The sequence below is a fragment of the Gekko japonicus genome, unplaced genomic scaffold, assembly GCF_001447785.1.
Source record: "Gekko japonicus isolate JY-2015 unplaced genomic scaffold, Gekko_japonicus_V1.1 scaffold4, whole genome shotgun sequence".
Lineage (NCBI taxonomy): Eukaryota > Metazoa > Chordata > Lepidosauria > Squamata > Gekkonidae > Gekko > Gekko japonicus.
The window spans coordinates 2,198,302-2,223,831 of NW_015165234.1; the positions used below are offsets into that span (position 1 = coordinate 2,198,302).

The 25,530-nt window shown below is 43.3% G+C and overlaps 1 protein-coding gene across 1 annotated transcript in view; it reads left to right on the top strand.

The window, feature by feature from the left end:
* Positions 1–10,280: 10,280 nt before the first annotated feature.
* EFHC2 (EF-hand domain (C-terminal) containing 2) overlaps positions 10,281–25,530 on the top strand; it is a 74,253-nt gene continuing 59,003 nt past the window's right edge. Inside the window, exons 1-3 of the mRNA XM_015409801.1 lie at positions 10,281–10,340; positions 15,778–15,963; positions 23,480–23,630. Of these exons, the coding sequence (XP_015265287.1) occupies positions 10,281–10,340; positions 15,778–15,963; positions 23,480–23,630 (397 nt within the window). The remainder of the gene's footprint in view (positions 10,341–15,777; positions 15,964–23,479; positions 23,631–25,530) is intronic.

Sequence of the window (25,530 nt, forward strand, 5' to 3'; positions counted from 1 at the left end):
GAGAAAGAGACTCCCGCCTTCGCGCCCCGGGTCGGAGCCCCTCTTTCTGGGGCTCGTCTGGGTCTCCGCTTGTGCGGATTCCCCCCTCGACCGCAGGCGGGCGAGACGCCCTCGGGAGCGACCCAAGGATGCATCAGCCATTCGCGGGAGCCAGACCGGAAGCCTTCCTGCCCTCCCTCTTGTTACCCAAAGTGGTTGTGAGGGTTTCCTGAGTTTGTTGGGGAATTAGCCAGGAAACCCAAACAATCAAGCAGGATCTCCACCTATGTTTACGGGGATTTTTCCCTCAGTAGATCTCTCAAAATGAACCAGGCTGTGATTAATTAAATGGTTTTTATTAAAGAGAATTAAAGAATAAAACCAAAACTTATTAATTGAAAAACACTATATGAACACACAAACAAGTTCAGAAATAAGGGTGGTAGTTTACAGAGACAAAGAAGGGAACTTATTCTATGGGACTATATTTACCTATCCAAGGAGCAAAGATCCGAGAAGGAAGACGAGCAAAACGAACCAACGTCTCACTCTAAGCAGGGTGCCCAACCTTTTTGGTGGGGGTGTAGGTTAGTGGACGTCCAGATACACACACAAATTACTGAACAACGCGTGTCTGGTTATACACCTTGGAGCATGACGTGAATGCTCCTAGAACAATACTGTGATGGTGTGAATGAAACAATGTTGTTTGAGCCAGGAAACATCATAATGTTACCAGGAGAGTTGCAAGTGCAATGTAACATTTATGTGAAATGTCTATTATGTTTGGTGACCTCTAATTTACTAGGACAAAACAACTATTACACAAAGGATTATGAGATTAAAATGGTTTTTACTAGGTTTTTACTTAGGATGGTCAGGAAGGGAAAGGTCAGGCAAGGTAGGGAATTGGTTAAATTTACAGTCCTTTTCTGAGAAAATCAGTCTTTGACACTGATGGATTAAAAGAGGGAAGACAATTGCCAAAAACCAGACCTTTGCACCTTTAGGATCAGTTTTCAGACATGCCTCTGGTCCATATTTGATGGCGCACATTCCATGTGACTGAAGGATCTATTTTGATCTCTTGTTTGCAGACCAGGGATGAGTCTTGAATGATTGACCCTGTGAGATGCTAAGAGAGGGAAGGTTGCTTGCATCACCTGTTCATAGGTACCAAGCTCGTCCTTCCAAGTGAGGAGGGGGTCGAGGCCTAACACTCTCATGACGTGCCTAAGTTCACAGAATCAGCATTGCTGTCAGATGGCCATCTAGCCTCTGTTTTAAAACCTCTTCTGCATAGGACTGAGATGACAGGTATAAGTAGTCCCCCCTTCATTCATCCCTATATTTGTTGGTTCAGCTCCACTCTGAAGTGCTTTCAGTGTGTGTTGTCTTTGGCTGTGGGACCATGCCATTGATTGGTCACTTCTAGTTCCACTGGAATGGCTGTCATTTCTTTTTCTTTTTGATTAATATATTTATTGAATTTTCCTTTAAGTACATATACCATATTGAAGTCAAATTTTCAACATTTGAGTCCTCTATACATTAATTTCCATCCAGTTGTACACTCTTGACCATCTTTTTTTGAATACACTATCATCTATTCCATGCAATAATACATGTAATCTATCCATTTCTGCAGCTTCCACTGATTTCAGCACTATATCCTCTCGCGCAGGTACTTTTTCTGTTTTCCAATACTTTGCAAACAAAATTCTAGCAGTTGTAGCACTATATATACATAATGGCATTGCAAGCCATCCGGGATTATATTTAACAAATAAATTTCTGGTTCTAGTTCAACATTCATGCTCAAGATTTCCCAAATTATATTTTGCATCATCCGCCAATATCTCTGAGCTTTTTTGCACCTCCACCACATGTGGTAGAAAGTGCCAACATTCGTTTTACATTTCCAGCACTTGTTTGAAATGTTCTCCTGACATTTGGCAATTTTATCAGGGGACCAGTACCATCTATGATGCATTTTATAAATATTCTCTTTGTATGGTACTGCCCTCAGGTATTTCAGTTTTTTCCAAACTTTGGACCAATCTTCTAAATCTATAGTATGGCCTATGTCCTGCATCTATGAGATAATTGACGTTTTCACTAATTCATCCTGCATGATTTCCTCTAATAAGAGTCTATAAATTTACTGTATCAATTTGTCACTCGACAATAACCATATCTTGTCTAGCTCATTTTTGGCATCCTCAGATCCACAGAGTACATCCTTGTTATACCTAGATCTTAATTGGGTGTTTTCCCACCATGATAATTTAATGTTGTATTGAGAAATGAGAGTCTCTTCAGCTTTTAAATTCTTCCTTTTATCTAGTAATCTATATATCTAATAGCCAAGGTGCCCCCCTGTGTGGATACTTATTTCTGCCAACATAGGGCTCACTCTCCCCCAACAGCTTTTCCTACACAGTCCTAAGGCTGCAGAAAAATCCAAAAAGTAAAAAAAATCCCTTCAGGGAGGGTTGAATTCCCCGCAATACCTTTTGAAATGGCCTCTGTAGGGATCTAACTCAAATGGTGAGAGATTAGAACGTTCGGGGGAGGGGAAGACTTCTAACTGTTTCTGTCAGTAAAAGGGGGGGAGGGCCCCTTTCCAGTTCTATTTTGGCCTTTCAGGGAGGGAGCCAGTGCCAGGCTGGGGAATTCCTAGAGGTTTTGAAGTGGGCTATGAGGAGGGCTGGGTTTGGGGGAAGGGAGAGGCCTCAGCTAGATATAATGCCACATAGTCCACCCAACAAAGCAACCATTTTCTCCAGGGAGACAGACCTCTGCTGTCTAGAGTCCAGTTGTAATTCTGGGGGGTCTCCAGGTCCCACTTGGAAGTTGGCAACACTAGGCCTGGCAGTAGTCTAAGGTTGCCAGATCCCCCCTGATTTGAATGACTCAACTAGGCCTGGCTGCTTGCTACTGTTCATCAGCAACCACCCTATGAAAGCCAGTAAGGTGCAGCAGTTAGAGTTTCAAAGTAGGGTCTGCAAGACCCAGGTTCAGATCCCCATCTTACAGTGGAAGCTGACTGGGTGATTTTGGACCTCTCACATACTTTCAGCCTATCCAACCTCACAGGGTTGTTGTGTAGATAAAAAGGAGGCGAGAATAATGTAAGCTGCTTTGGTCCCCACTGTGGAGAAAGACTGTAATTTTCCTAGGTAGGGGCTATAGGGAAGACGGACAGCTGAAGACAGAGAGGCAGATAAAGGTAGGTTGGCTGTTGGGTGGGAAGGAAATTGTGTTGCCAACTCCAGGCTGGGAAATTCCTGGACACTTGAGGGGTGGATCCTGGGGAGGGTGGGATTTGAGGAGGGAAGGAACTACAGACCAGTATGATGCCATAGACGCCACCCTCCAAACCAGCCATTTTCTCCACAAGAACTACCATTGCCAACCTCCAGGCAAGGGCTGGAGATCACCCAGAACTACAACTGTTGTCCAGGTGACAGAGATCAGTTTCCCTGGACAAAATGGCTACCTTGGAGGGTTGAGTCTGTGGCATTCTACCCTGCTGAGGCCACTTGCCTCCCAAAGCCTCACTGTCCCCAGGCTCCACTCCCAAATCTCAAAGTATGGTTCAGTTGCACCTTTTTCCTGATAACAGGATCTCAAGATATGCCTTAATTTTGCCAAGATGAGATCCCTTTCCCCTCCAAATCACTCTTCAGACTGAGTCCAGGAGCAATGGCCTCGATGAAAGCTTCTATGATCTCTGTCTCACTGTATCCTTTTAAAACTCTATTTTTAATCTGATAGGCCAGGCTGCTGCTAAAGTTCAGCCTCTCTCTTTGCAGAGGATTGCCTGCCCGCCCACATATCTTGATATCTTTCCTCTGGATTGATTATTCCAGTACCATAGGTAGCTTCCTGCCCACCATCATTTACTATTTATTTTATCTTTTCCAGAAACTGAGTCTCTAGGAGTTTTACTTTCTCAGTATAGTGCTTCTGCAGCACTGCCTCCTTAGCTGGAGTACTGAACTTGGCAATCTTGTTTTTCAATTGCAGTAATGGAGACAGGTCCTTATCCCCTAATTCTCTTAAATCTTTTCTGTTCAGATACTGTATTATATGCTTGAGTAAGTCAAAGGTCCAGTTCTTCTTCACCCAGGGCCGCCATGCCCTACAGGTCCTCCTTTCTATTGGTCATGCCTCAAGAAGGGTCTCCAAATTCAGAGAGGAGGAGGTTGGCAACACCATTGGCCATCTTGCTCTGGCCATCAACCTCTTTCTGACTGACCCGGGATAGGTTCATCTCTTCCTCCCTGGCCTTCCCTGGGCTGGCCTAATAGAGACTTGTCTGAGGGTAGGCTGCCCTTGCTTCAAGGGCAAGGCCATGGTAACTGAAGAGAATCAGGGCCACTGGCCTCCCTGGCTGGGCCTTCTCTTCTCCTGCCCTGGCCTCCCTTGAGGTTGCAAGAGGCTACTCTGCCTGCCTGCACAGGCCCCAGCTACTACTGGCTTCCTCTGCTGGCCTGTTCCTGTCAGTTAACACTGCCATGTCTCTGGAATGTGTGGGGAGGGGCCCTCCTTCCTCAATCTAGTACACTAACAATGTCTCCTGTCTGGGTTGTTATCTATTTATGCTTTTCTGACCTTGGGGTTCCAGCTGCTCCTGACCTGCTGGGAACAAGCGGCTTCTATTCTGCCTGCTCCCTTTTCTCTCGCCCAGGCGCACAATGCACAATGCTTATTGGCTTTTGCTTGTAATGGGGGGTGCTTTGAAGCAACTATAACTTTGGGTGTCCTGCTGCTTTGGGCCATTCCTGACAAAAAAAACTTTCACATGTCATAGTTATGACCTACCAATAAACAGAATACTTCTTATGAAGCGCTGTGTGGTGTGATCTGACTATCGAACCTGATAGTTCCCGAGTGCAGTCTGCTGCCTGAGCCCAACCTCTCATCTGAGGCATGTGCTGGGCTGGCCAGGCTCTGAGGCTTCCGGTGGTGCATTCCCCCACCTTTGCTCCTTTCTCACAGCCTCACATTGGACTGCCTGTCTCAGTGATACCTGGGCATGGGTGTCCCCTGCTAGAATCTCATCTGGAGCAGGTGAGTGTGGGGGTGGGTCTGCCACCCTACAGACAGGGCTTTTAGTTGACATCTTAGAGAGATCTGCCCCAGAAAGTCCCTCAACTGTTCCTCTTGAAGGTGATATACAAGTCCTCCCCCCTCCATAAGCAGGCTTTCAAAATCACTGTGAGCCATGGTGTTCCGGATCTTTTCACTCCTTCACAAGGCCTCTTCTCTCCTTCAGGCATTTTCTCTCATAGTTCTGTGGGTTCATCTATCGGAGAGTGAAACCTCTCACTTCAAATCCCCCTGGCTGGCTTGCCAAAATGTTACACTCCAATCAAGGAAAGGCAGGAACTGTAGAAAACAGTGACCTTTATTTATTTTAGAATATACCAAACATGAACTACAACAATGTGAGAACTAAAATCACTTTGGTACTGAAGTCCACGAACTGCCATCTACTTTCCCGAATGCCACTTGTTTAAGTATTAAACGGGCAGTAGCAATATAAGCAACCCAACATAAAGCTTACATCAACTATTTTTCTCTGTCACAAATACATAATTTTGCATAGCTCCTCATGATAAAACAGGAATTGCGGTAAAATTTAAGCTATTTTAAGAAAGTCTAGTTGCTTATAGATACCACCAAAGAATCTGGACATTCCTCCTTATTGTCCACAGATTCTCTACCCACAAAAACATTTTATTACACTGAAATAACACAAATGAGTGTATGAAGCAGTATGCCATACAAATCTGCTTCCATAACAGAATGCTTTTCAGGATGTCAGAGCTCATTGTTTACAGAATGGTGCTGCCTGGTGGCATACCAAAACAAGAAAGCTGAGATTGTGTCAGCCAATCAGGTACATTTTGAGTGGGAACACCAATATTAGGTGTAAAATGGATTCATCCCAGCAACTGAAGAAGCGAGAAAACAGGTGTTGTGCGAAATGCCTTGCAGTTTCCGAGTACATCTGCTTGGAGTGCTTAAAACTGCTCAGTGGGTTGTTTACAGTGCAATCCTAGACAGAGATACCCTTCTAAACCCATTGATGCTAACTGGCTTTGAAGATTTTAACTCTTCTTGAGAGTGCACTGTTAATGCACTGACTTCAGTAGCACACAGTACAAAACAAGGAGGTGTTGGTGATGCTGGTGAACCTCTGCATGTCCCAGCAGTTAATGGCACAGAAAGAGACCAGTAGTAGCTCTACTTTTTTTATTGGAGCATGCAGGAATGGACATGCTTTTCCTATTCCTGTATGTGTTTCCTTCTTTTCCTCCCCTTTCTTTGCAAAGCCTCTGTGACATTACATCCTTGCTGAGCTTCCTCCCTACCCTCCCAAGGCACTGACCCTAAATAGCCAGGAATTTCCCAAGCCAGAGTTTGCAAGACTAGTGTGCGTGCATGTGTGTGCATGTGTGCATGCACACTCACACTGCCCTGAGAAATATGAAAATATAGGCCTTGGCCCCGGTCACACGGGCCAGATAACACGGGGGGGGGGGGGGGGGCTGTTTTTTCCGCCGGCGAATTTAACACACCAGAACGTGATCAGATGCGGCGGCGGCGGCAAATCGGGGTTTTGTTTGTCGGCTTGTGTTTCTGGTGCACTTCAACATGGCGAGAGGCGCGCGCTTGAGCGATCACACGTAGGTATTCCATCGATGGCCCATAGCAAACTGTTTTCTAGTAGGCTTTCCCAGGTATTTTTTAACTCTGGATCTTCAGGCGGATGCTATGGGTCAGCGATGGGTGTGCTACGCTTGCCAAATGTGTCCTTGTGATCGCACCCGTATACTCCGCCCGACATTCGTGCCTCTCCCGCGGCAAATCCTCCGTGTGACCGGGGCCCTTGTTAGGTAAAAGAAATAATTTTGTTTGTTTGTTTATTCATTTATACCCCACCTTTCTCCCATTTTAATAAATAAGCATTTTAAGATAAGGAATGCACAAAAACATAAGTAGCTATAGTTTAAATATTATGTACATATTTTACTCTATTGACACAAAATTAAATCAAAACTCATGTGCAATACTTCACAGTCATCCCCAACAAAACAGTGCATAAGACTGAACTTTCTAGTTAAAGGGACTGACTTAATACATTTTAAACAAAACTTTTCAACTTTTAAGTTGCAGTGTTTCATTTTAGAGGGGGGGCATGTTGGTCTGCACAGCAGAATGTTTAGATCTGAGTCCGGTAACACCTTAGAGACCAACAAGATTTTAATTTAGTTTTATTATCAGGTGGATATAAAGAATGAGAATCAAATGCAGGCCTCAAGAAGACAGAAAATAGAAACAATGACATAGGAACAGGCACTTTTTCAGCTGACCTCCTTTGGAAAAGAAATGACAATTGAACTGTGGATTGAAGATGATGCTTGCATCTAAGAGTAAAGACACTGAACCAGATAGAGGCCTTTAGTAGCTGCCCGGGCTGGGCCTGTAATAAGTCCCAACAGTGCAATAAAGGAATTGAGTAAGGAGGGCCTGAAAAAAAGATAAGTAAAAATGGGCGACTGGCATGAACAAACACAATGGTTAACTTCATTTTCACACCACAGGAATCCGTGTCCTTACAGAATCACCAGGGGATAAGGAAGAAATATAATTTTTGAGACTTAAGAACATAAGAGATGCCAATGTTGGATCAGGCCAAAGGCCCATCCAGTCCAACACTCTGTGTCACACAGTGGCCAGAAATACCAGGTGCCATCAGGAGGTCCACCAGTGGGGCCAGGACATTAGAAGCCCTCCCACTGTTGACCCCCCCCCCCCAAGCACCAAGACTTCTGTTTACAGTAGGGCTGCCAGCTCTGGGTTGGGAAATACCTGGAGTGTTTTTTTTTGGGGGGGGGGTGGAGCCTGGGGAGGGTGGGGTCTGGTGAGGGAAGGGACCTCAGCAGGGATGTGATGCCAGAGAGCCCACCCTCCAAAGCAACAAATGTATCCAGGGGAACCCATCTTTATTGTCTGGAGATCAGTTGTAATAGTGGGAGATCCCCAGGCCCCACCTGGAGGTTAGCAACTCAATGGTTCATTCCCTACTATGCAGTGTTTCATCTTAAACTCCTGACTGATGTCTCTGCAGCTTTCAGTCTTCTAATCCACAATCCATTGACTCTGTTGCAATACCAATGCAAATAAATAGATTCTGAATTGCTCACAGATGATTGTGTTCATCAGTCATGATAGCATAATCAAGATATGACATGAAATGGGTGAAGCAGTCATCATGGATGACAGACCACAGACCTATTTTTCATACTACCTGATGCATGATACATTTCAGTGAAGGCCATATTTATGTTCAATGACAAGTCCTCAAAAGCTGAGTAATGATGACACAATGTCTGTGTATGTGTCAGTCAGCTGAGAGAGAGAGATTGGATTTCTACCCCCCCTCATCACTACCCTAAGGAGTCTCACAGCAGCCTAAAATCCCCCCCCCCAACAGACACCCTGTGAGGTAGTTGAGGCTGAGAGAGCTCTGAGAGAACTCCCCGGAAGAATTTATGACTGACCCAAGGTCAAGGCAGCAGCTGCATGTGGAGAAGTGGGGAATCAAACCCAGTTCTCCCAGATTAGAGTCCATGCTCCTAACCAAGTCTACACCAAACTACACCAGTCTTGGTGCCTGACTTCAAACCATTCACGTACCATGGCTCTTGCCTTCTTTGAAGAAAGCTCAGAAGTGTAATCTTTCTACCGGTTCCTCTTTACCAGGGTTTGTATAGGCAGTAGTAGTAACAAAGATAACTGTAACACTGCCCAAATAATTCAGGTAGAAATCACATTTTCCAGCTTTTTTTTTTGGGTGGTTCATGGATCAGGCTGGCTGATGCTGTGGAGGTCAAAGGCAACAGAAGGCTGCCTTCAGTTCTTTGGGAAAAAACAGATCATCTTGTTGGCCTATGTGTGCTATGCAGTTTTTACAAAATAGCTGCTGATATGGGTGGGTACAGACCATGATGAGCACGTTGTCAGGTGGCTGTAGAAATGGTTCTAGTAGATTGTCTTGTAATTATGTTCTCTTACAACCTAATTTTCTTGTAAAAATGAGCCTGCAGATGCAGGGGGGGTGGTGGTGGAAAGGAAATGGGGGTGGGTGCCCTATTCACAGCCTATAAACTGTTTGGGATTCTGTATTCCTTTTCTGTACAGTAATACTGAGAAAGAGAAGCACATGGGCCTGAGTAAATAACACATTTTTGGAGAATGTCAATTGTTCCTTTTTTCTCATCATCTTATTAAGTATATATCCCTTATTTTAGGACAGATGAGAGCACACTTTCGCCCCTAGCCATTGGGAGGAAACAAATGTTTGTACAATCAAAACATTGTGTGTGTGTAGTTTTCAATTATGAACAGATAGAATGTTATTTCCAAAAACAATAAATTATATTCAGACTTGATACGCCATCTAAGTTGCTTTGGAGTTCAGAAGACCTGAGAAGTACTTGAAATCAAATTGATGTCATCATGAATCTCTTTCTGAATGTTCAAGATTTGATGTAAGTATCCATTGGTTGCATTCAGGCCTTTGGTCAGGCTCATGGAAGTCTTGTCAGGATCAATTTGCAGTACAGGAGAGTTCAAAGTCAAACAGGCATGCAGGTTGGATTTCGCGAGGGAGACGTTAAGGTTTGTAGTAATTGACTAGCAAAGGTAACAGTTGGGGTCCATGCCGAGAGAATCATGGGTGAGCCGAAGAGGTATCTGTAGACGTACATCACCATCATGCATACTGATCCAGAAATCTATCCTTACACTTAAGTAGTTTGCGTGCTGCCTGTCATGCGTCTGCGGGAATATCCTATTATTTACCGGGAAAGGGGAGATATTTGAAAGTTGTGTTAAGTCGGAGGGGCTTAAAAGTGCACACGGAGAGGTTTCCTAACTCTGTTCGCACACGGACGATCAGAAATATCGAGGGGCAGATTAAAAACGTGCCGTTAGTGCTGGGGAGACGGCGAAGGGATCGGCGGAAAGGTGCGCCGATCCCAATGGGGGCAGGCTCGCTTAGCTTGTACGGAGCGCCGTGTGCCTGCAGGGGGCAGTAAAAAGCAGGGGCGAAGCGAACTCAACCTTCCCGGCAGCCGCCCTCTATGATGTCAACGGGAGTCTCCAGGCAACGGAACTCCTAACAGCGCGCCGGCGCTTCCTTGGGCCTTGGTAGCGCGGAGGGCGGCCGGCCGGGTTCGGGCAGCAACACCAGCCTCGAGGCGGGCGGCACCGGCGCCACCATGGCGCTACCGCTCCTGCCTGGAAACTCCTTCAACAGGAATGTAAGTGGCTCCACTTTGGTCTCCATCGCTGTCCAGGGGTTGCCCAAGCTTCTGTGCCCAGTGCCCACCCCCGGATTTGCACAGCACCCCCCTTGTCCTGCTGTTATCCTCCATCTGGAAGCTGAGTCTGAATACAGGGTAAAACGTAAAGGTAAAGGTTTCCTTGCTCGAAAGCCAGTCGAATCCGACTCTAGGGTTGCGGTGCTCATCTCCGTTTCAAAGCCGAAGAGCCAGCGCTGTCCGAAGACGTTTCCGTGGTCATGTGGCCGGCATGACTAAATACCAAGGCGCACGGAACGCTGTTACCTTCCCACCAAAGTGGTACCTATTTATCTACTTGCAATTTCTTGCTTTCGAACTGCTAGGTTGGCAGGAGCTGGAGCTAGAGATGGGCGCTCACTCCGTCTTGCGGCAACCCGGGTCTTGAACTGCTGAACTACTGACCTTCCACAGCCTGCAGTTCAGCGTCTTAACCACTTGAGCCACCGCAGCTCCACGAATACAGGGTAGCAGTCCATATAAAACCCAGTCCTTAAAAAACTTCCTCCTCTTTGCCTCTCCATTCTCACATGCTCCACATTCTCAGATTCCTGAGCTGACCCAACAAACAGATTCTCAAAAGCTGGTTCGGGGAGACTTGTGAGTTCCACAAACCTGGGCTGAGTTGGCAATCATCAGGTGTTTGATGGGCAGTCAGCACTGTCCTTTTAAGTCTCCTACATAGGGTTGCCAGCCTCCAGGTGGGGCCTGTGGATCTCCCGCTTTTACAACTGATCTCCAGATGACAGAGATCAGCTCCCCTGGGGAAAATGGCTGCTTTGAAGAGTGGACTCTATGGCATCCTGTCATGCTGAGGCCCCTCCCCTCCCCAAACCCCCGCCCTCTCCTAAAGTCTCCAGGTATTTTCGAACCCAGAGCTGGCAACCCTACTCCTACATAGCCCTTTCTTCAGCACCCAGCTCCTCCCATGTGACATCCTTTTCTTATATAAAACAGCAGACCAGTGGCTTTTTAAAGCTAAACACAAATTATTCCAGAATAAGCATTTGTGAGTCAGCGCTCACTTCATCAGGGGCACCAATGAAGCATTCATTTGTTAGGCAAAAGTATTTTTACTGAAAGCAAATAAAGTTTGACAAGGCCAGAAAGGTATCCAGAAAGAGTCAAAGACATCTGAAGAAGTGAGCAGTGACTCATGAAAGCTCGTACCCTGCTCTTTTCAGTCAAGGACAAAGACAGGCCCAAATGAGATATTGCTGTTACCCCACCTAACACAGCTACCTATCTGGAATTATCTTTCTTATATAACATCTCATTGCCTAAGACTTCCCCTCTTACATAAAGAACTGCCTTACATCGAGTTAGATTTATTGAGGCTCCGGTCACACGGGAGGATTTGCCCCACGAAGTGGACGGGTTGCGATCAGATGCCAACATCTGGCAAGCGTCGCGCCCCCAACCGTCCCTTCCAGCCGAAAACGTGGATCAAAAAGGTACTAGGGAAAATGTAGTACCTACCGGAAGATCCGCAGCAAGGCCGGGCATGGGATCGCGGATGCGCCGGCAGCCCATGTTATTTGAGGGACTGCCGGACTGCGCATGCGCGACTGCCGGACTGCGCATGCACACGAATACTCCAGCAGCCTCGGCTTGCCGGTCTTTGCCTTGCTTCCCCTGGCCATGTGATCGCGCCGGACAGAATATGTGCGGCAGCTCGGGGGAAGTGTCTGATCCCGATGCCATGCTTTCCTTTGGTGCGGCTCTAAGAAGCCACACTTCCGACGTGGCTTTTCCCGCCAGTGTGACCGGGACCTGAGTTAGATCTACAGTTTATTTGGTCCAGTGCTGTCTAAGCATGTTTCATGGTTTGCTCCATCATCACAGGCAGAGCTCTTCCTTACCCTGCCAGTTCATCTCACACATATTCCTTCATATATATTAGATATGCAAAACCTTCTGGACTTTATTTCAAGAAGGCTACAAATTCCATCATACACTGAAATCTCTCTCTCTCTCCTCCCCCCCCCCCCCGTTTTTTGTACTGACCATCCAGCCTAATAAATGGTTCTAGAGAACTCAGAAGCTTGCTCACTCCTTTGTGGCAATTTGGTTGTGGTCATAATAGGAAGGTATTTACAGTGCTGTTGTTTCTGATTTTTTTCCCCTAGTGGATCAACAGTTGCCAACAGTCTTGGTATATTTCTTTGAAGTATAGGTTATAAGCAATCAATTAAATACTTTCTTTATTTCACCTTTACTTTGTCCCAGTTATAACCTAACCACCCGCTGTCTCCCTTGACATTATTCTTCTGTATATACTGCAGTGAAACATTTCAGAGTGGTCCCTTGGAAACAAAACCATATGCATAGCTATCAATTTGAAATGTAGTTATGATGTAGTGATTCCACTCTATAGGCATAGTTGGGTTTAGACATTTCTAATGGCTTTGCATACCATAAATATAGATAAGGTTTTTGAATTGATTTTTTCTATTAATGTAAAGGCTATCGCTAGAAATCTTTAAGGACAGTTCCAGGTTCAGGAGTGACTCTTGTGAAGTAACAGCTGAATGATATAAGAAGGTTTTCCAGGGTAATAAAATTATACCAGTCAGTTAGTGCCGGATTTAAACTACTAGCTATATCAAATGGCTCCCCTGTTTTGCACTCATTCTTCAGTTTTGAGTGTTAGATATCATCTGCCACTCCTTTATGGGAAGCAGCTTTAAAAAGAAAACTGCTATTTTCCCCAGTTTTATCTCAGTTATTATATTAGCTTTTTTTTGCCAAGCTGAATGTACCATATGCTAAAAGAAACGTTAGATGTTTTCCAGTGATCCTATATAAAGTTACTCCAGTCTAAGCCCATTCATTACAATGAGTTTAGACTGGAGTAACTCAGCACAGGATTGTACTGTACATTCGATACTGCAGGCACCTAGTGATGAGTTGTTAGCTTGACAGCCATTTACCACTGATTCCTATTGGATAAAAACTGCTCATGTGTTTTGCAGAGGATAGGTTTTGCTCATGTGTTTTACAGAGAAACAATACTTCTGTAACGAGAAGACTGCTAGTTTCATTGTCATGAAGCCCACTGTGAACAGGCTCAAGAAGAGCAAAATGGGATAGAGTTTTCTTTCTCCAGCAAATGTACTGCTGCTACTTGGGTAACCTGATCTTTGGGAATGTTAGGCCTGCTTCACCAAACATCAACCTAGTACTGATCACTACTATCCCAAATGTATTAACAGGAAGAAATTGAAGACGTGATTCCTTAGGAAAACAGCCCCTCATTTTGTAAGCATAATCTACATGCTGATTCAATTTAGTAATGGATGCTACAGCCTAATGCAAGATGAGCATGCCCAAATGAAGCAAAAGAAGTCCCTTGGGCATTCTGAAACTGTGAGGTTTCCACGAAGCACACCCAAAATCAGGTGATGGCTGAGATGCTGCCCAGTGCTTTCCCTCCATTATTAGGGCTGCAAGCTTTAGGTTGGGAAATTCCTGGAGATTTGGGGGTTGGCCTTGTGGTATAATGCCACAGAGTCCACCCTCGAAAGGAGCCATTTTCTTGAGGGGAAATGACCACTGTAGTCTAGAGATCAGTCGCAATTCTGGAAGACCCCCAGGCCTCACCTGGTGGTTGGCAACTCTAGCTAGAGTTGACATCTTCCAGGTGGGGGCTGGAGTTCTCCTGGAACTACAATTGATCTCCAGACAACAGAGATCAGCTTCCATGGAGAAAATGGCAGTTTTGGAGGGCTTACTCTGTAGTGTACCATACAGTCTAGGAGAAGTCCCTTCCCAGAGTACTGTCCCCAAATCTGCAGGCATTTCCCAAACCAGAGTTGGCAGCCCTGCCCATCATCTGGTTCTTCTGCTGTCAATACTTACCATCTGGCACGATTCTTAAAAGATGGTTGGCAGCACCTGCACCTCACTTGTTGACTTGATTAAATAATACTTTTAATAGTGCAATCCTGAACATAACCCTTCTATTAAACACACAGATAACCCTTCTATTAAACACACAGTTCCCTATACCCTGTATGGTGTGGAAATTTGAATTCAGGCCACTTCTGAAAAAAATGGATTCCATCCAGTATGACTTTTCCCAGCACTTATGGACTGCTCCTAGATATGTCTCAGGCACAGCACTGAGAGCGGAACTACGTGAATTATCGCTGGCAGCTAGGGCTTGGATTAAAGCATTTCTCTTCAAAGTAAAGTTTTTAAAATCTGAGAGAGGATCTTCTCTACTTGGGCTTCTCCAGGCAGATAAACATTATAGCCAATGGGACTATTGGAAAAGAAAATGAAATCCCTAGGAATAACAAATGGTATGATTAAGAATACAGAAGCTAAAGTCATTATAAGACAAATTAAAAAATATGTAAGGAAGTTGGATGTTACAAGTGCATCTAGTAGGGTGTGCCAGAGGGTATGTTCAACACTCCATTTGGGAATTGCCCTCCTGATGCAACTTTTAGGTCCTTCTGTGTTCCATGCCTCTTCTTTCTCTGAATTTTAACTGAAGGGGTATCAAGAGGATGAGGTGAGCCCATCTTGTCCATTGTTTACCACCATGGAACAGTCCTGCATGTCCCAGTTCAAAGGTGATACTGCAATATCTAGTTCACATGTAAGGGTCAGGATGTTTGCTTTACTGCTGAAGATGGGGATAGCTGCACTGTTCCCCCCTCCCTTTTAAAGACATAGAAATGGGGAGGGGGTGCTCAGCAAAGAGGGAAAATCTGTTAGAGTTGTTTGCCAGTTCCACTAAAGTATCAGAACGAAGTTAGTGAAGAGTCTGCGAAGAGGAAGTGGGTGGTGAAGAAACTGTACAATTTGCTTTGATTCCTTTCAGGTTTACCTTTAGCACAACTCTCCTCTTTGCTAGTATGATGAAGTTGCTTCTACTTTTGCTATTGTGATTATAGTCTTAACATAATGCAGTCTTACCTTATATGGTCTTACCTTAAATGGTATTCACTGGTATTCCCCCATTCTAATTTCACTTAACCTCATAGATACCTCCTTTTTCAGGCCTGTATCTGTGACAGGATATTATGTATTTGTTTCCACTCTTTTTATCAAAATGTGCAATCCCATTCATTTCAGTGGTGTTCTGTTTGAACACCAAGGAAATTAGTTCAACAATGTGTTTTGTAGACCGTGCTCAAAGTAACTGGAATCATTCACTACGGGGGTATGATATCATTGCAGCCGAGTCAGGCAAATGGCTAAACATTTGGCACATACAGCATCTAGAATTGATTTATTGTCATTTTGAAAACAATATCTGTTTAACTTTGTATGGTTATCTTGTCATGTTCAACACTATTCTACAGACTTTAGAAGTTTTTTATTTTGCAGTTGCCATTTCTGTAAATGCTCTGACTTTTTTTCTTTCTGAAAACAGCAATTCTTTAATCTTGATTGCAGCTAGGAAAAAGAAAAGTTCCATAAATCTCAACACTGGAGTTACTGCAATAAAGTTTCTATGTTGGTGGGAGAAGACAAACCTGGAATAGGAGGCGAACCTTTGCCTGGACAAAAGCTGAAACCTAAGTATAGTGTTTTCCCTAGAGGTGTTGGAAGTGATGCACCTTCATGGGTAGCATTTGATAAACAGGTATGTTGACATCTCTATGTGTTTAAGTTTTTGTTTGGGTTATATCCAAGGCTCCCTCTAAGCTGTGGAGTCTCGTGAGCACAAATTCTACTTTGTGAGCTAGTGGCATTAAAGTTGTGAGCAATGTTCCCTCTAAGCTGTGGAGTCTTGTGAGCAAAAATTCTACTTTTTGAGCTACTGGTATTAAAGTTGTGAGTGAGTGATTTGGCTACTGCATAAATGAGTCTGCTCTGGAGCTATCCTTCGTGAGCTAAGACATAAATGTGTGAGCTGGAGGCTAAAAAATTGTGAGCTAGCTCACACTAACTCAGCTTAGAGGGAACACTGGTTGTGAGTGAGCGATTTGGCTACTGCATAAATCAGTTTGCTCTGTAGCCCTCCTTCCTGAGCGAAGACAAAAATGTGTGAGCTGGAGGCTAAAAAACGGTGAGCTAGCTCACACTAACTTAGCTTAGAGGGAACACTGGTTATATCCAGTCCTTTCCAAAGTATTTTGGATGGAAGGTGAGTTTTACTTTTCTTACTGGGTTTCATCCAGCCTTTTTGGAGATCTGCTGCCTTTGTTTATATGTACCGTATGGAGCTCATACTGCTGGTGCCACCAGAAACTATTTGGAAAAACTGGCTGGTTGTGTGCATTCATAAGGAGCAAAGAGTTCCATGCTGCCTGATTGTCTTTGATCACACTCTGAGGAGCAGTAGGATGGTGAGGCAGAGTTACTCATAGTGCAATCCTAAACAGAGATGCTTCCTTCTATGCCAGTTAATTTCAATGGATTTGGAACGGTATAACTCTCTTAGGATCACACTGTCAGTGGTAGATAGGATTCGTTTGTATCACATGTAGGTTCAGAGACTGACCCCCCCCCCCAAAAAAAAAACCCTGTCTTTTGCTATCTGTCTTTCTCCACTTGACATATTATGGCCATGGCCTACTGCCATCAGTGAGGCCTCCAATATCCTGTGCACTTGGATATGCTGGTTGAGCATAAAGAGAAGGAAAGGGAGAGGTTTTGCTGGGAAGGAAGTTTCTGAAGTTGCTTGTGCTGACTTGTTGTCACAGCAGTACATCTCTTAGTGCTTGTCCTGTGTTTCTTGTCATCTCTTGGTACTTTAAAAAAAAATTATGTCATTCATAGTCCACCTTTCTCACTTGACTCAAGGCAGGATGAGTCAATACAACACAATACACAGTAGAAAAGAGCAAGAGTCCATTAGCACCTAAAAGACTAACAAAATATGTGGCAAAGTATGAGCTTTCATGAGTCACTGCTCACTTCTTCAGATACTTCTTCAGTGACTCATGAAAGCTCCTACCCTGCCACATATTTTGTTAGTCTTTAAGGTGCTAATGGAGTATTGTTCTTTTCTACTGCTACAGACAGACTAACAGGGCTACCTCTCTTGATCTATCTCCATACAATACACAGAGTGAGTCAGTACAATCGATAGTATTCAGTAAACAATACAATAGGATTAGGGTTGTAGAACCAACCAGAAATCTACAAACAGAACTGAAATAAAGCGTAAACATAAGTATTAGCATGACACATTAAATGATACAAAAATTACATAGTAGGATTCTGGTTTCAGTAAGCTAAACACAGTAGCATACAGTCCCTAATAACTTATCTAAGTAACTTTATGACTTATTTAGTACAGTGTAACTATTGCCTGTGTAGAAAAGCTCTGATGAATAATTCAGTTTTGCATAGTTTGCAGAAAGCCACTTCTGGCTTTGACACAGATCACAACTCCACTTCTTATCACATGTCTGCAAAGTAATGTGATTTCTTGTCACATGGCTGAGATACCACATGATGTCTTGTCACAGAGCCATAGCCACGGGGGGCATTTGATGTCAATGCCTCCCCCCAAGGATAAGTGCTGCCCCATGCAGGGGGGATTCAAAAAAATTCAGAAAACATTTTAAAATGTAAGATGCACGTGGGGTTTCCAAAATGACCTCGGGCACGTTCAGGGAAGCTTCAGTCTCATTTTCTTTTTCCTTGGCCGAAAAATAAATAATTTTTTTAAAATGCAAAATAAAAAAATTAAAATAAAATAAAGATAAAATTACAAAATACAAAAGAGAGAGAGTCATAGATTCCCTCCCCCCCGACTCAGATAGATGAGTAAGAGGACTCGGCCCCCCCTTTTAAACATGGGCTTGGCTCCCCTTTTGAAATGCCACTCAAGCCACGAGCCTTGCTTGCAGCAGAGGTGGGGGACTCGGCTTGGCAGTGGTGGCCTCACTGCGCCTACACCAGCTGAGCCAGCTGGTGCAATCTTTCTCTGCTGCAAGCTCACCTGCTCCCTGATCATTTCCACTGGAGATGCCAGGGATTGAACCTGGGACCTTCTGCATACAAAGCAGATGTTTTGCCACTAAGCCATGGCACCTCCCCATGTTATTCATTCTCAATGGTTCATATGCTGCTGCCTGGGCACTAAGAGGTGGGTCCTGGATCTGGAAATTTGAAGACCACTCCACTAATGATATGACCTATCTAAGTAAGTCAATGCAGAGTAGTGTCCCGATCTCATCATAACCATTAATAAATTAGTAGGACTTTAAGCTATTGTTTCTCAGCCTCAGCCCAACATTTGCAGTATAAAGGTAATAACAATGACATATTTTCCAGGACTGCTGTGAAAATTATACAACAAGCACACAGGGAACACGGCTAAGTTAGATAAACACAGAAAACACCGTGCTGAAATAATAAACACAATATTCACATGTACTTATAGCTAAATATATTTGCTTTTTATCAGGGCTATTTTCCGGCAGGAACGCACAGGAACGGAGTTCCGGCTGGCTCCCAAGTTTGCCACGCCCAGCAGGAACTCATTAGCATAATAGGCCACACCCAACAGCAGAAACTCTTTAGGATTGGCTACATTAGGGGTGTGTGGCCTAACATGCAAAGGAGTCCCTGCTACAAAAAAGCCCTGGGTTTTGACAACAAACAAGGTAAACAGAATAAGAAGCAAAAGGTGGGTGTGGCTGGATGACCACACTTCTGGTAACATGGGGGTGTGGCCTAATATGCCAATGAGTTGCGCTGTCAGGGGTGTGGCCTAATATGCTAATGAGTTCCTGCTGTTGGGTGTGGCCTATTATGCTAATGAGTTCCTGCTGGGCTTTTTCTACAAAAAAGCCCTGCTTTTTATACATAACATCAACTCTAGTGTATTGTAAACACTTTCAAACGACAACATCACATTTCAAACACTTTCAAACTAAGTTATATAACATGAAGAGTCCAACTGTCTTCTTCCTGATGGAGGATAAATACCAATGTACGGTTATTTGTACCGAACAATGCAGCAACCTATTGTATATTTCCCAAGTGATGATCCATCAGGTAAAGCTAGCAGGCAGCTTGTATTTCTCACTGTGATGATTCAGCTTAGTAAGCAAGCCTAGTAGATGTATTTTCCCATGAGGTGATTCAGCTAGCAAGCAGGCCTAGCAACACGCCTTCCGGGCATAACCTGTGTGTTTCGAACAAATCTTCAGGCATACATTTTTCTGGAACCACAGCTCTTGTAGTTTGAAAGTGTTTAGAATACACTAGAGTTGATGTTGTGTATAAAAAGCAAATATATTTAGCTATAAGTACATGTGAATATTGTGTTTATTATTTCAACACGGTGTTTTCTGTGAAAATTATACAGACAATGAGGTGCTTTCAGTACTTAAAAAAATCTGATGTAGCTAAAACAAAAAGAGTCTTTTTGGTACCTTAAGACTATAACAGTGTTATTGTAGCATAAGGTTCTATAAACCCACCCGGTCATGCGCAATAAGTAGCAAGCGTTGCTATTGTTTAATAGTACTTTTTCAGGTATTGCAGGTATTGTGCAGTTGTTACATACGGCATCTAAAAATACTTTCTATTTGAGGTTTAGTATTTCAGCATTTTCAAGTCTGTGGCTTAGAACTGTCTTTTCCTCCTGTTTGTGAGTATCCTGAAAATGTAGAATATTTAAATAAGCTAAATAGAGAAGAATGCACGTATGTTGTTTTTAACAGTTCTTTTAAATGTTGTTCTTTCCTTATGACACTTGCTACAAGAATGTAATGTTTGCACCATGATGCATGAGTCAGTTCAGCCAAAGGACTTGTATTTAAATAATTTCCCAGCCCATGAAAACCAAAGGAGCACAATTAGCATAAATCCAAATACAATTACCTAACTGGACTGTAGATTAGGTTGTTCAATAGTGAAGTCACATATGGGACAATTCAAGCTTGAGAATGTTTCTCATAAAATTTGTTCATCAAATTATACTGTCCACACAAGCCAAACACAATGCAATTTCCAGAGTGCCCTGCTGGATTTGGCTAATCTCCATTCTAGGTTCCCCCCTCCCCACCCGTATCCTGTCTTCTTGATGTACAACTTCTGCTAAAATTATTTTTTACAAGAGAGTGGATAAACATTATCACACAAATATGCCAAACAACAGGCAGATGGTGACAGCTTGCTACCAAAAGAAATACCAAAATCCCATAAATTCAGTGATTTTTATCAGATGGTATAATCTGCAGTGTCCATTTCCTTGCTAATTTGAAAATTCTTTTATTGAAATTTATGACTGTTCCTGTTTGCTATTTGTAATGTTGAGTTGTGCAATCAGTGCTTATGTGCAGCTTATCTAACTAGAAAATTAAATGTTTATTAAGGGCAGGTTCAGATGAGACTTTACCATTTATTAGGGGCTTCTCCAGCCCCTTTAGCCATTATCTTTCTATCTTGCTGGCAGAGAACTTTGGCATCCTTTCAGCAGGAAAAGCAGGACACTCTTCCTACCTGCTGTGCATGCAACATGATCCTGTAAATGTTTACTTAGAAGTAAGTAGCAGGATGTCCTGTGGGAGTAACTGCCAAATTAAACGTGCATGCCAAGGGATGCTGCCTTAGTACAGCATCTGATGTTATATATCCCCTGTGTACATTTCAAGCTGCGGTGGCTCAAGTGGTTAAGACGCTGAACTGCAGGCTGTGGAAGGTCAGTAGTTCAGCATTTCGAGACCCGGGTGCCACAAGACGGAGTGAGCTCCTGTCTCTAGTTCCAGTTCCTGCCAACCTAGCAGTTCGAAAGCAAGAAATTGCAAGTAGATAAATAGATACCACTTCGGTGGGAAGGTAACAGCGTTCCGCGCGCCTTGGTGTTTAGTCATGCCGGCCACATGACCACGGAAACGTCTTCGGACAGCGTTGGCTCTTCGGCTTTGAAACGGAGATGAGCACCGCAACCCTAGAGTCGGATTTGACTGGCTTTCGAGCAAGGGAACCTTTACCTTTACCTTACATTTCAAAAGCTCATGTTGGGAGGAAAACAGGAAAAGACCAGGGATGCACATCTTTGCATTATCAGATGAGTTAAACACCATAAAGAGAAGAACGTGCCACACAGCTCCCAAGGTTCTGTCCATCTGGTTTTATATTTTTCTCTTTGACTTTTACAAAGATCTTTGGCCATTTCCTGATCATTTACTTGTAATTTGAAATCACGTTGGAGGGTGTGATGTTGGATCCCATCCTTAGAATCTGCAGACCCATCGGTATCAGAACCTATCCCATTTTTAAAAAATCCTACCCTTCCTCCAAGAAAGGAAAGGCAGTAGTACAGTACACATGTTTCTGGACAGTCAGGCACTTCACTGGGTGGCCTTAGGCAAGCCATGATTTCTCAGTCTTATATTGGAATAAAACTGGTCTGCTGTGCAAAGCAGTGAGATAACATACATGAAGTACTTCGAGCAGTTTGTAAAAAAACGCTATGTGACTACAGTTATTCCCATGGAACCTTTCACAAACATTGTTAAGTCTTTTTTACTTAGTCTGCTTTTGGAGGCTGAGGATAAGCTAAACCATTTCCCTTTTTTTTAAGTGCCCTCTTTTGTTCTTTTTTCCTCGGGATTCATTTTCTTCAGGTTTTTCCAGATTTGTCATATCATTGTTGATCTTTTATTTCTTTTGGAGAACTTTTAGCTCCCCCTCCCCATGTACTTGTGTCTTTTAGATTGTAGGTGTTTGCTTTGTTTCCCCCATGTTCTAATTGTAAAGCATCTAGATGCAAATTCTAAGTCTATTCATGACAACAATCAGTGTTCCCTCTAAGCTGAGTTAGTGTGAGCTAGCTCACAGTTTTTTAACCTCCAGCTCACATATTTTTGCCTCAGCTCAGGAAGGAGGGCTCCAGAGCAGACTAATTTACGCAGTAGCCAAATCGCTCGCTCACAACTTGAATGCCAGGAGCTCACAGAGAATTTTTGCTCATGAGACTCCGCAGCTTAGAGGGAACATTGACAACAATAGCCATAATAATAACATATTGTTATTTGGTATAGGATGGATCAGAAATTCAGTAAATAAAATGGGAAATCATTTTGGAAAACCTTTAAATGCTTTTTAAATACTACCAGTACTGGAATACAGGTTGGGGGTTAGATAATAAGAGGGGTGTTAAAGAAGCCTAGTGGAACTCATGTTTGAGGTCTTCAATGCCACTAAAACCCCAAACCTGGTAACAGGATTGTTTGTTTTGATGAGTGCAAAATAGCATTTGCCTACTAGCAACAGGAAGGCATGGCTGCCCCTTCATACTGGATTAATCAAGCCAGCAGGTGGTGCTTAAATAGCATTCTTCTCTTTCATCGCTAACATTATAGATTGCATTATACACTTGCACAGTAACATGTTTTTAGCAATTTTAGACATATGTTTGATACAGATTGAATATTATTTTGTGGCCTTTCTGCATGAACTCTCTGTATTTTTACTAGTTCCTTTGTTTACTATAGTGTGTGTGTGTGTAATCAGTTAAATAAACGAACGTATTCCAGAGGAGTAGACATATCCAAAACAACAATCCAAAACAACAATCATGTAACACTTTAAAGACTAACAGATATGGTGGCTGAACTGTCATTAGCCATAGTTCATTTTATCAGCTTTGTGAAATTTTAGAAAGAGAAGCCAGAAGGTCCTCCTGTCCAAGAAATATATTGCAGAGAACAGATGAAAACAAGATCCAGTCAATAATGTTGTTAGTCTTTAAGGTACAACAAGACTTTGTTGTTTTGAGTGCATATACGAACATGAAGTTTTGCAATTCTTAGACTGCTTTCACATGCTCGTGCGATTTGTGCTAAGTACTAATGTTGTTCGAGAATCTGGAAGAAAAATCCAGTCCATGTTGATTCTGCGTTCACTTTGTAGACCTATTTAAGAAGCAACCATTTTAAATCCTCTATGTGAACATGCAGCTCAGCCAGCTAAAGCACCAGACTGAAATCCAAACCTCCAGCCCTGAATGCTTGTTTGTTTATTTGCTTCATTTATACCACCCCTTTCTACCCAACGGAGACCCAAAGCAGCTTACAGTGTTCTCCTCGCCTCCATTTTAGCCTGTGGATTTATACTGCCTTCCTTAAGTTAAATTCTTTGCTTATAACACACTGTGTGTTGATTTTGTTGAATTTGTGCTCTCTCTACAGGTATTGTCTTTTGATGCTTATTTTGATGAAGAAGTTCCTGAGAAAAACCAAGAGCTGTACAGAATAAGACATTGTAAAATATATTTCTACCTGGAAGATGACACAATTCAGGTGGTTGAACCCCAGGTGATGAATAGTGGAATCCCACAAGGTAACATTAGTAAGGATGGGTTTTCTTATAGGCTGCCAAAAGGAAGGGCTAAGGGGGCCCTTTGAAACTTCTGGGGGCCCTTGAGACCTGTTGACCTGTTGAGCAGGGTGCCACTGGGGGTTGATAGAAACAGAAAATTTAGCATCATGTGTGTTTTTGAGAGCCAGCATGGTGTAGCATTTAAGAGCTGTGGACTCTAATCTGGAGCACCAGGTTTGATGGTCCACATGAAGCCTGCTGGGTGAGGTTGGGCGAGTCACTGTTCTCTTAGAACTCTCTCAGCTCCACCTACCTCACACGTTGTAATGAGATTCTACTACTCCAGGGGAGGTTTTCTTATAGACCCAGTGCTGAAACTTTTTGTTAGTAAAATAATTTCTAAGTTACTGTATGGCATCGAGATATGGGGATGGAAAGATCATTTACTTCTTAGGTTAAGAGACACTTCAAAACCTATTTATGAGACGTATCCTGGCACTTCCGAAAGGAACACCAGCTGCCCTGTTATGAGCTGAACTGAGACTTCCATCAGTGAGGGTTCGAACCCACTTGATGATTTTAAAATTCTGGAAAAAATTCACCTAAAAAGTCCAGACGCATTCAGTAAACTTAGTTACCATCTACTGAATGACAAAGATAAAGCTTGCCCTGAATTTTTTACTTATATCATTACTAGATACACTATTCCAGATGACCTGCTACAACATACAGGGAACAACACTAACCTACGCGAATGGATGTTTAGAGAGGATGCTCTAAAAAACCCAATCTAGGTTTAAAATAATTAAAAAGGATCATTCCAGAGCCTCTTACTTAAACAACATAACCTGGTATAATCTCAGTAGGTCCCTTACCTCAGTGCGTTTTCAAACGATGCCTTCGGAGATGTTAGCTAGTCACTATAAGAAAACCCCAGTAGACCAACGTATCTGCATATGTGGACAGTCAGTGAAAAACCTTCCCCATTATATTCTGGCCTGTCCTTTATATGTAGAACCTAGGGACAGATTTTTTTTAGCAAAGATATTGACAGCCCTATACCCCCTGTCTGATTATGATAAGATGGCCTCAGATGAGGACCCCTTCATCTTTTCAAGATTGGCTCTCTTTGCCTTGGCTGCGAGAAAAATTAGAGCAAAGAAATCAAATAGTACCATTGCAACTAAGTGAGTTTTCTTAAAAGGTCTTATTGGATTTAAATATTATAGGTTGAGGTAGTTTTAACAGGTTTTATACGTTTTATAGAGGTTGATTTTTTAAAAATTATATGTTATGCACAAACTCTCTTAGAGTGTTTGATATTGTGAAGGCCTATGGCCACATACAATAAAATGATTCTGATTCTGACCTACCTCAAATTGCCTGTTGTGGGGAGAAGAAAGGAATGTGATTGTAAGCCGCTTTGAGACTTCTTAAGGTAGAGAAGGTAGAGAAGAATGGTGCTGGAGAAGACTCTTGAGAGTCCCTTGGACTGCAAGAAGATCAAATCAGTCAATCCTCAAAGAAATCAACCCTGACTGTTCCCTGGAAGGCCAGATAATGAAACTGAAGTTCAAATACTTTGGCCACCAAATGAGAAGGGAGCGCTCACTGGAGAAGACCCTGATGCTGGGAAAGACTGAAGGTCAAAGAAGACGGGGACGGCAAAGGATGAGATGGTTAGACAGTGTCATAGATGCAACGAACATGAAATTGAGCAAGCTTCAGAGGACGGCGGAAGATAGGAGGGCCTGGCGTGATCTGGTCCATGGGGTCGCAAAGAGTCAGACTCGACTGTGCGACTGAACAACAAAGGTAGAGAAAAGCGGGACATAAAAACCTACTCCTCTTCTTTGTCTGAAAGTGAAAAGAGTTCAAATGGGGTATGAGGGGAGACCCAGAGGGAATATTCTTCCTAGGT